Consider the following 11,781-nt stretch of genomic DNA (forward strand, 5'->3'; position numbering starts at 1 on the left):
AACTGGAAAATCATACTAGAAACTTCTAGATCGTTCGGTCTGCAGTAGTTCCCACTTCCCACTGAATTATACTAGCGAACTCCTGGGATTATTCAACTCCTATTGCTTTCTAGAATGATCTCGACTGTCTCCGTACTCTGAGTTCCGCTCTCTGGTCACCCATCCCTTCACTTCTTACAGGGGATTATACTGAAGATTCAGGGGGGTTGGAGGATTAGCCAAGGCAGATTAAAGTGGCTATCCTCAACCTGGTAATCCAGCCATCTGTCAGAAAGCAGCCAGGCAGCATTGGGCTGCAGGGTGTGATTTGTCTCCTTTCCTCAGCTTGCTAATTAACACTGCCAAGGACCAGCTCTCACGGGCTACAGGACATAAGAACTGATTCAATAAAGAAACACTCATTCTAAAGAGTTTAAAATGGAAGAGACATATCTGCTCGACCATCCTGGAGTAAAAAAGAAGATTCTGCATGGAGGTCAAGGACCGTTGCCACATTTTCCGAAGGGAACTAAGGTAATACGCATAGATGGTCCTGGATAATGCTTTTGTTTGGATGGGGTCATGTCTAACCACTTTTTTTCTAATTAGAAATGTTTGTAGCTTGAATCTATTGGTGATAAAATGGTTTTTGTTAGGTGACAAAACATTTGGTCCGTATAATTGCACAGAAGTTTGGCAACCTATCATTTTGGACAGCGGCTGAGGAACACTGTATCTGTGCCAGGTGACTTTTCTCCCCCCTACTTGTCCAGCCATATGGTCCTCAGCCTGGAGAGGATGACAAACATTTTCCACGACAATGCCAACATTAATCTCTCCATTTTCCAGCTGTGCTCTATGTGCTCCCATTCCATCAAGGTGTCTCCGTCAATATACTGCAATAAAGACTATACATTTAAATGCCTTATAATGAAGTTGGGCCAGGAATGAAGCTGTTAGGATGGCATGAGGAAAAAAGACTTCCTGGCCTGCTTGAAAACCCTGTATTTCTCTCGCATACACATACAAACATGCACCAAATAGCAAGTAACAAGCTGTGCATGGTGTACTAAGCAGGAAAAATATATCTGCTCTCTCTTAATCCTGTTATTATTCTCTTTCTTTCCTCTCTGCCTTCCTACCCACAAAGCTGGTGTTCCACTTCCAGACTCTGTTGGACAACTTTGAAAGAACTGTGATTGACGACAGCCGCAAAAATAAGTATCCCACAGAGATTTTTGTGGGGAAGATGTTCAAGATGGAGGTGTGGGAAGTGCTTTTAACCTCCATGAGGATTGGAGAGGTGGCAGAGTTTTGGTGTGATGCCACTGTAAGTGTTTGAAATCAAACTAAACCTCTTGTTGCGTTTTCCCAAAACACAGGGAAAAAAGGAGCAGATAAAAGTATTGCTTTTACACATTGTAGTCTTTGATTTTCTCAGCTTTTTGTTTAAATGTTGCTTTTTTATCAAAATTGTTGAAACATTAAAGTGTTGATATTAAAAGAAAGCCTGAAGCTAGGATAAAACTGTTTTTGTTTGTTTGTTTAAAATTATAGGCTCTGTTCTTTCTTTTGCTATAATTCATGTTCAGATATTCATATGAGAAAATACTCTGGGGGGCATGAAATTGTGAAAATGATCAAAAACACTGGCAGGGAAGGAGTTAATCTTCACATAAGTATGGAAGAGAATATATGTCTGATGTATTTTGCATCTTTGGCAGCCTACTACATTTTTCTATTAACATTCTCATTTGCTGTTTTTATTCAAACACATGAAAAAAATACACAAAAAAAAGATCTATTCTGCAAGGCAAATGAGACTAAAGATTCCAGTTAGATGGATGGTGTTAGAAATAAGTTGAACAAAAGGTCAAACTGCTATGCTCCCCGGCTGCTGAATCTTTCAGCGCGCCTTGGCAAAAGAAGTTGTGAATGTGAATTTGTGGCATGTATTGAAAGTGGTGCAATTAAAACTCTATACACCACAAAATAATGACAAGACGCATCTTTTGGCTAAATGTTTTCATGAAAAGCATACAGCAAATAGTGCAGCCCGATTCACAATCAAAAACACAGCATGACCAGGCCGGGGTAGTCTGATTCCCAAACAAATGACTCTTCTGAGCCGGTTCTTTTTAGTGACTCAAAAATATACATTGCAAACAGTATAGCTCTTCTTCTTTTTTTAAAATGTACAGTTCAAAAAGTAGGGTTATCATCAGTCTGATGAATTATTAATCAAACTGAATCGATCAGAGTGGTTACTCAATCAACATCTGTAAATCAGTATAATGAGCTGAAAGTCAATATTCAGTTACACTTTATTTTAAGGATACGTAGTTACATTGTACTTACACAAATAAGTACTGGGTAATATTAATTAACTACATGTTACTAACTGATAATCCAATTAGCAATGTGTAGTTAAAGATTTGTAATGAATGCAGAAATATGGCTGCAAAAAATGTAGAAAAATGCTAGGTAGTTCTATAGGAAAAACTGGCATGTGATAATATTTTTCTTTTGTATACTCAGCACACAGGCCTTTATCCCCTTGTGTCGAAAGGGATACGACTGGCTGCTCAGGGAAAGGACCCTCTGGATGGCCAAAGACACACGTGTGGCATGGGAAACGTTTTTCACTACCACTCGACAGGATTCCCAGAGCTCGATGAGATAATGAGGACACCTCAGTCTCTAATCTTCATCATGGAGTTAATCTCGGTGGGTCAGAGATGTATTCACACAGAGTAAAGAAAACAAGCAAATACATACACGCACCCTCGCACAACACATTCATTCTAGTTCCACTCCTCCACCTTCAATAGATTTCTCACTGCAACCCAAACAGCGTAACAGAATGTTACACAATCAAGTGCTACACGCCAGGAAAGAAATGCTGTTCCCAATTCTCAGACCATGTTTTCAATCCGCAACCAAGCGAGACAAGCACGCTCCAATTCTCTGTCTTCCTCAGGTGGGCGACCCGTTCTCTTACCAGCGCGAGTCTTGGATGATGGAGAAGGATGAGAAGCTAAAGGCTGTGCCCTCGCTGCATCTCTTGGGCAATGCACTGGTCAAGCAGGGTCGGTTCCGTGAAGCTGCAGAGAAGTATCAGGAGGCTGTTGTTCTGCTGCGTACAGTCCAATCCAGGGTAAAAGAAATACAACATGACATGGGGGTTATAGGGGGCTGTAGAGGAAAGCATCTGATGAGTGCACCTGAGTCTGTTTTCCTTCGTGTGTAGGAGATGCCAGGAGATGAGGACTACATTAATCTGGGCAGGCTTGTCATTCCTCTGGTACTGAACTACTGCCAGTGCATGTTAGAGCTGGAGGAATATTATGAGGTCATAGAACATACAACAGAGCTCCTGGATAAACACAAGGGTAAGCCATCTTATAGGTATAAACCAAATGGTCCAAGGATTGGCTAGTTAGAATGCCCCAATTTCCCTGCTGGTAGATGCTGTAACTACACCATATTTTCCCATTGACAGCCATTCAGAAGTAGACATGCAGAGTCGTGCATGGATTATGGCTGCATTTGAAATCGCCTACTATATAGTAGGCGAAAAACAGTATAGCCGCATTTCCACCAAAATTACCCCGAACAATTTGTCCCAGGAACTTTTTTCCCTCCAGACCTGTTGCTGTCTGCGTTTCCATTGCGGTCAAAAGATTAGGCAAATTAGTCCGGTGACGTAGGACTGCGTGCGACTTTCCTGTTCTCGCTGTCATCGGCCCATCTGTCATATTTTTTAAACTCCACTGTTGATTCAAATAGCAAACAACTCTTACTGCACGTAATGCAACAGAGGTGGTTTAAATAAAATGCTGGATGGAGTCAACCAATCAAAATGCTGCGTGAACTCAACCAATCAGCATGTTTAGCGCCCAAGTCCCACCCCCGAAAGTCCCTGAACTTTGAAAAAGGTACAACCTTGTGAGCAGGGACTTTCTGAGGGGGGATTTTTTTACCCGGAACTTCATTTAAACCCTGGTCCCTGCGATCGAAACACACAGAGTACTACCCCAAAGTTCCTGCATAGGTAATGCGGCTTATGCAACAAAAGTATGTCTAAATTCACAGTACTCATAAAAGACTTACTAAGTTTTGAAGTAATTACTTATTCAAAATAAGTACCTACTCGGAGTGTGATTTCGGACACAGCCTATATATCTTTGTTGGCCAACCCAGAAGTTAGCATTACCTTTTTTCCCTCAACAAAAAGCCAATAGGATCAGCTTTTGGATTATGGCAAAAACAATAAGCACTATGATGACCAACAAAAGTTGATCATACAAAATCAAATATTCACAAATGAACAAAACTTTTATACACTTTGAAGCTTAAACACAATCGGTGGAAGTAAAAAGCTAAAATTAGGCTTTAAACGAACAACACCATGCTCGCATGACTTCAGCGTCACCATCACTAAGCTTCTGAGTATAAACATAATAAGGCTGTAAAAGCGGACAAGTGAGTAGACAAGTTTATCTGTTTGCCATGATGACATTTAATCTCCCCATCCACCTCAGTAGTCCCATTTAGCCAATGAAGAGTTCTGCAGCACTCTTTTTCATTAAATAAAATTCTTTGCTAGCAACATTTATATTTCTTCATGTTATAAAAGTAGATGTTTTGCCATTGCCCAAGGAAATAACCATGGCAACAATTCGTTGCTCAAGCATTTTCAATCATCATCAAAACATAAGTCCCGCCATTATGTAATAGATTATTATTGATTTACACATTCCAAATGTATCACAAAAACGTTGGTGTTTAGTGCTAGCAAGCCCAAAAAGCAGTTTAGTACTTGCATGATAAATCTCGACCAATTTTGACTGAAATTACTAATAGAAAATCAAAACATCAAGTCGCTGGATTCACAGGAAAATGACAACCAACACAAATTAGTCTGAGACATTTAGGTCGAGGTGACATAGTCCAGCTTAGTATCAGGCCATCTTTAGAATTAGCCTTTGCTTTTTGGTTATCATAAATAATCCAATTGCATTCACTTTCATAATTGTACTTGGCAGCATGCATAGTAATCTTCGTCCTCTGTGATTTGGGTTTGTTTAAGCTTGGCTGGCTGCATGAGCAGTAGGGACAGGAGTTGGTCTGTGTAAGCCCTCTTGAAGCATGTGAAGTGACAGATGTATCGTCTCTCGCGGTGGCTCCAGAGGCAGAGTGGGTAGCTCTCCTAATGAGCCTTATGCATATGCAGCCGGCACAGTGACTTCGGCCTTTCTCAATTCCCCTTATCGAGGACACTCTCCTGTCTCCCCGTCCCCTCTAATTCCCAGTATTCATTTCATTCTGCTGTGCCCCATGTGTCACCCACACCTTGTTGTCTGTTTCGGTTCAAATCTTCCATCTTTGTTCTCTTTACTATTTCTCGTGCGTCACTTGGGGAGCACATCCTTTTGAAATGTGCTCACGGAATCTGCTGTTTTTGCCAGAGGCTGATGTTGGCTGGCAGTTTTAAAGATTTAGTGAAGAGCATGATCAAATGAAAAAGGGCCATCAATAGGGAATCTTAACCAAGCTCTCATGCCCACTCAGAGCAAAATTAGGTAGGCGTACTTGGTGTCCGACTTGGGTTAAAACGGAGTATGTGTGGCATTGCTCATTTTTTTGGATGATATAAAAGCAAATAATACGACCTTTATATGAACACATACACAGCCTTCAGAAAGACTATGGGCCAGACTTACTAACAGTTTGCGCCAGTGCTTTTGGTGTTAAAAACCTACTGTCAAGATTTACTAAAGAAGCGCAGGGATAAATTAGCGCTAAAAAGGTGTGGACAGTTATTCCCGTTCAGGCGCAACATTTATGGAAGGAGAGTATTTAAATTAATCACGAGAGGTGGTTTACAAAGGTTTGAGGTGGACTATTGATTGCGGCATTATTTACCACCCAAAAAAGCACGTCTTAAACCAGACGCTAATGGGTAAATTGAGGAAATGATCCGGCTGCGTCTGTGTGCTTTAATTTGCGTGTCGTCAGTAGATCACGCGCAGAACTGTCCACTCTCATCTGTGCTTTTATGGAATTGCGCTCTCACACTAATTTGCCCTGTTTAGTAAATCAGGCCCCATGTTGCCTCAGTAGGTAAGTAACAGGAAGAGCTACAAATTACAGTCCCATTATTATCTTTCCCAGACTGTGTCAAGGCCTACTACAAGCGAGCGAAGGCCTATGCAGCTGTGTGGAGTGAGAGGGAGGCCAGGAAAGACTTCCAGATGGTGGCCAACCTAGACATCACACTGTCTAGGTTGGTGCAAAGAGAATTGAATCTTCTCTCTGACAGAATGAAGGAAAAATACTGGGAGGATAAAGAAAGGTACTGGAACATCTTTGAAGAGAAAGAAGAGAGAGAAAGGGAATCAGAGAAGGAGGAAAGCTCTGTGATGCCTACAAAAGAGGAAAGTGAGGTGGAACATTTGGAGTCCGCTGAAGAGGTTAAAGATGCTGAGGAGGGAATGAATCCATCTGTAGCAGAGGGAAATAAGCATGACACCCAAAGTGAACATTCAACAGGAGAGGCCAATTACAGGATAACAGCTCTGACTGAGGGCAAGGACTGGCAGCAGATGCTTCGGCTAATTATGCTGCTCCAAGATGAAGGCAATTTCAACGTGAAAGAGCATAAATACACTGAGGCGACTGTCAAGTTCAAGGAGGCTCTGGAGTATGTAGATCATCTCCAAACTAAGGTGAGGCTGAAAATAACGATAAATGATCGGGGCTGCATTATACAACAGCATTGTGTGAGCCTAAGTTGATCGTAGAGACCATTAGATAGTTACCATTGGTTCATGATGCTTTTTGGAGAACTGGTAGCACTGGTTTGTCATATACTTGATAGCTGTAGAAGGCACTGAGGATAAGTCCCACTTATCTTTAAAAAAAAAAAACATACCATATTAAGAGCTTCATGTTGAAATTGTAGCCGGCCACGTAAAATGTGGAATTTAAAACCATGCAGAAGCATTACTTCAGTAATTGGCTGAAAGCTTGTAGCGGTACTCTGAAAAAAAAAAACACTTATCTAAAAACTACTGGGTGAATGGAACACCGCCTAATTAATATTCTTGAGCCAAGATGATAAAGTTAATAATATGTCCTCCCAATATTTTAGATTGTTCCTATGCCCAAGTGGGGCTTTCTAATTGAGCAAACATAGGGTTTTGAACACCACCTAACCATAAGCACAATTGTCATAAATTATCTCAAATTGTGTGGCTTGTCTAGGAGAAGAGTGCTGTCTCTTTCCATCAGACTTTCGAATTTGATGGAGTGACCTGAACATTATGAAAGACAATATCATAGAGATATGGGCTAAACACCCACAGAAAACACTTGTCAAAAACCATTCAGAACATATTGCACACTGCACAACATTCACATATCCCTCAGAACTTACAGTAAGATATACCTTCTCATATCCCAGAGGAGATGTGCATTGGGGATCTAAAAATTACTCAGCATGAACGAGAGGGAAGCTAAAAAATCCCCATGGGGAATCAGCAACCCAGTGCTCACTAAGCCATATCTATCTCTCTGTGTGTTTTTGAGGTGGAACATAAAGGAGAAGACTGGGAATCTCTAGAGAAGGTCCGTCTGCCACTCTGTCTAAACCTCAGTCAGTGTAAGCTGGAGCTTGGGGAATATCAAGAAGTGGTGGATCTCAACTCGAACCTGCTGAAGAAACATAAAGGTGAGCTTATATACTCATTCACTGCAGAAATGGACATTTGGTTGCTCAGACTAGTCTTACCAGTTAGTCATCTAACTTTTTTCTTTAAGACTGGTCATAACTTTTTGTATGTCAGTTACATATAAATCTTATATGACACCATACACCATGTGTCAAACTCCAAACTAGCAGTAAACTACCCGGAAATTTCTAGTAATCCTGAAGACCTTAAGTAGCTGGTCCTGGTGTGTTTAATTGGGCTGGGAGTTACACTCACAGGACAGTGGCCCTCCAGGAACAAAGTTTGGCACCCCTACCATAGACCTTGGGTGCTTCTCAAATAGAAGGCTGCGTCCTTGCGAGGCTGTGTTCTTCTTAGTCCAGTCCTTCTGAGTCTTGTAGGCTAGAGTCCTGCTCAGCATTAAATAACAGAATGCAACGGTCTAGGCTAGAGCACATAATGTTCCCGCCTCCACGGTCCCGGCACGAAAATACTATTAAAATTAAATTTTCGGAAAAAATACTTTATATTAAAATCTATACATTAACTCTCTGAGTAGACAAGTTTATCTGTTTGCCATGATGACATTAACCCAGCCATTGACAATCTCCTGATCAAAACGAAAACACATGCGAGGAAGATGCAGAAACAAGCGATGTCATATATATAACACAATCATCAACATTAAACCGCATATAAATCAAAACCTGCCTAATGTTACTGAGTGAAATGTCGACCCAGGACAAGCTATAGGACTGTGAACTCGATCTACTTCATCTGTTTTGATTATCATTCTGAATCCAATTTGAATGTAGTCTTTGACAAAAACATCAAATTTGCCTTTTTTTTACTAAACTAACTTACATTCAAGTGTTGATTGAAAAAGGAATGTATAAAGCAACAGTATAATATATATATATTTTTTTTTGGTTAAAAGCAGAGTCTGTCCATTCTTTTAATATAGGCTATTGCATGTTCAGATATTCATACAACAAAATATTCTAGAGGCTATGAAAATGTTGTGAAAATGATCAAAGACGCTGGCAACTATTTTCAAAAACACTGTCAGGAGAAAGAGTTAACTGGCTTTCTATTAATACAATGCAGTGAATGATAACCGTCTGTGGTCTCCCAGTGGATTACATTATTGGCAGTTTAGTTTTAAGCGATTAATTAACACTAAGACAAAAGATAACATGTACGCCTACATCTAAAACATCATTTTTTACATTTCATAATAACCTCAGACAAGCTCAGTGCTGACTCGTTTTCCGTTAGTTGGCGAATTGGAGTGTCTGCAAAAGATTGTGGGTGATTTAAGGATCCTTCAAATTGAGAGTCTTCAGCGGCGATTGATGACGTAGCAGCAGAGATATGCAGCCTTACTAGGACGCAGTCTTCCATTTGAAAAGCACCCTATGACATAGACACGCATTTGGTTGGGTTTAAGCAGCAGCAGATACAGATCCTCTTCACCACCCAGTGGAAGTCAGCCAATCACTCTGTTATTGTCAGTAGTAAAAACAGAGCCTTGAGCTATATCAGTTAGACTCAACTCTCCCTTTAAGCTACCACATCTCAATGCTTCACTTTGTCTGTGGATCCAGGAAGTTGATCCAGTTGCATCATTCATCATATTGAGATATCCCTTGGTGTATCTATCCAGCCCCCTATGCAAAGAGCGAAAACAGTTGTTTACTTTTGTATGAATTATTTATTATGAAGCCAATGCGATGTGGCAGGAATGGTCTTCACTCTCTCACTTTCATCTCCGCCGCAGACAATCTGAAGGCCACGTACCAGCGGGCCCGGGCTCACTCTGCATTATGCAATGAAGACGAGGCCCGCAGAGATTTCACAAGGGTCTCGCAACTTGATCCCACATTCAAACCTATCGTCAAGCAGGAGATTAAGAAGATGGGGGAGAACATCAGAGCGAAGTGCGTCAACGAAAACAAAAACTACTGGACAAGCACTCAGGAGAAGTGGGAAAAGAAAGCACAGGTCAAGAGGGGAAAGAAGACCAAGAAAGGAGTGACATGGGCAGATGAGAGTAAGATGTCGGCAGGGAAAGATGAAGGACATCTGGGAAGGTCAGGCTGCAGTGGCAAATCAGAGGAGAGCTGCAGTGTCAAAGCAGGTAATAATGACGAAGGACAGGATAAGAGGAAAAACAGCCAGAACCAAAGGGATGAGAGCTCTCTGACCCTGAAAGAATCAAAGGCAAAAACAGATAATACGGCTGCAGATAAAGACAGGGATTCAGTCCAAAGCAATGTGCTGGGAGATAATACACAGAGATCAGAGACAGATACTGGGGACTTGGAAACTCTACTGACCAGTGACATTACGAAGAAAAATGATGGCCAAGATGAGATCACAGATGACAAACAAGAGTCTCCTGGAAAGTCGGACAAAGATGCAAGCACTAGAGCATCAAGGGAAGAACGACTGACGGACACGACCAGAGATGATGAAGCAGAGGAGAGCAACACAGCAACTGAATTTAAGATGGAGAAGACTAGTGTTGTGGAACCGACAGGAGCATCACCTGCAAAACCAGAAAAACCCACCAAAAATGTTAAATGCAAAAAGAAAAAGAAATAGATATCAATATCAAATCTCATCAGCTGAAGGAAGACAAACCAAAACATATGTGTATAACAAATAAAAATTTATTTCTTTGTACACAATGAGTAGAAAGCAGCCAGTAACTCATTCATTTTCAAAATGCATTCTGTTCCCATTTTGTACAGATTAAAAACATGACAACAAAAAATGAAGACATGAATTACAGAGTTAATAATTCAAAAATAACTGCATTGCGCATGAAAATAACACAACACATATCGCAGGGAAACACAAAATGTGTTCATTTGAGCTGAAAACAACATATCATGGTGTGCAATGATGATGCCACGGGTTCAGAGGTTAAATCAGTAAATGCCCTGTTGTGTAGTTCAATATTACAAACAAGCCTGCAAAGCCAGAGAAGTATCGGGGTTGTGACACAAAGGTCTGCTACATACAAACAAAAATAATGAGTGTATTTGTTAATGAGGCAGATGGCTAAATTTAGCTCAGGCAGCCCTTGGTGATGCTCTAAAATGCTGTAATTTCACACAGCCCACAAACTCAGCTCATCACATCTCATTTTTTAAAAGGAGTAGACAGGTGAACTATTATGAAACGAGTTAAAAAAATATTAAGGAATACTGATTATGCATGTCATAATGGAGAATGATTATATTTTGCAAATGGTATGCAAATATGAAACTTTCTATTCAATGTATAACGTAATGCTACATGACTTGCTACCATGTTGGAGCTCTATATCATACTTTGTAAAAAAAAAAAAAAAAAACAGTTTAATAAATCATCTCCCTGTCTATAGGCTTAAATCATTTTCTCATTCAGTATTTCTGTCTCGTTTTCTTGTAAAAAAAATATCTAAATATCCTTAAAAGGGATTCATTTTTTTTTAAAGACTTTTTTTAATAGGATATTTTGAATCAAAGTGCCTTTCAATGAAAGTCTGTTCACTCTACGGTCATTTTTGCAACACCTCCGGGCAGCTATTTCTGACATCCAAGATTGGGGCTGCGTTTAAGTCCAATTTTGTGCCCTGCCCTCGCTAACCCTCCATCTCGTTCACTTGGATATACGTCATTGCTTACTTTGGACGAGTGCTCACTACTGAAGGAACTCTTGAAATGTGTTTTACGCACCATTCTGTAGGCACGTATGTATGCATAATAAATATAAACAAATATGACTATATTAATATATTTAAATTAAATATAAAAATACACAAACGAAAATAATAATGCATTAAACTATAACTCTGTAAAAAAACAAAAAACAGTCAGCTTAAAGCCGCACTAGGTAACTTTTGCTCTCGGGCTCCCCCTACAGTTGTGAAACAGTATTGTCCTCTACTACTGTCGTAAACGGTCACTCTACATCAGGGGATGCATCGCACGTGCATTTGTTGACATGACAACTATGATATCCCTGAACACTGCAGGAGTTCACATGCAGGTGTTCTGCTTGCGTCGCGTGTGAAATGTCTTCATCCCAGGTACAG

At 40.4% G+C, this 11,781-nt stretch overlaps 1 protein-coding gene across 1 annotated transcript; it reads left to right on the forward strand.

The window, feature by feature from the left end:
- The first annotated feature begins 262 nt into the window (after nt 1-262).
- Nucleotides 263-11,083, forward strand: LOC307139906 (uncharacterized protein). The gene is made up of 8 exons (XM_079839064.1): nt 263-513; nt 1,130-1,309; nt 2,518-2,706; nt 2,960-3,136; nt 3,230-3,371; nt 6,157-6,710; nt 7,573-7,714; nt 9,475-11,083. Exons 1-8 carry the CDS (start codon nt 418-420, stop codon nt 10,299-10,301), a joined length of 2,307 nt encoding a protein of 768 aa, XP_079695190.1. The 5' UTR covers nt 263-417; the 3' UTR covers nt 10,302-11,083.
- Nucleotides 11,084-11,781: the final 698 nt, after the last annotated feature.

This window comes from Gobio gobio (assembly GCF_949357685.1).
Source record: "Gobio gobio genome assembly, chromosome: 16".
NCBI classification, from domain to species: domain Eukaryota; kingdom Metazoa; phylum Chordata; class Actinopteri; order Cypriniformes; family Gobionidae; genus Gobio; species Gobio gobio.

Coding starts and splice junctions, on each gene's coding strand:
- LOC307139906 (XM_079839064.1), top strand. CDS start 418: ATGGAAGAGACATATCTGCTCGACCATCCTGGAGTAAAAAAGAAGATT. Junction 2,707..2,959: donor TCATCATGGAGTTAATCTCG/GTGGGTCAGAGA, acceptor TGTCTTCCTCAG/GTGGGCGACCCGTTCTCTTA. Junction 3,372..6,156: donor GCTCCTGGATAAACACAAGG/GTAAGCCATCTT, acceptor TATCTTTCCCAG/ACTGTGTCAAGGCCTACTAC.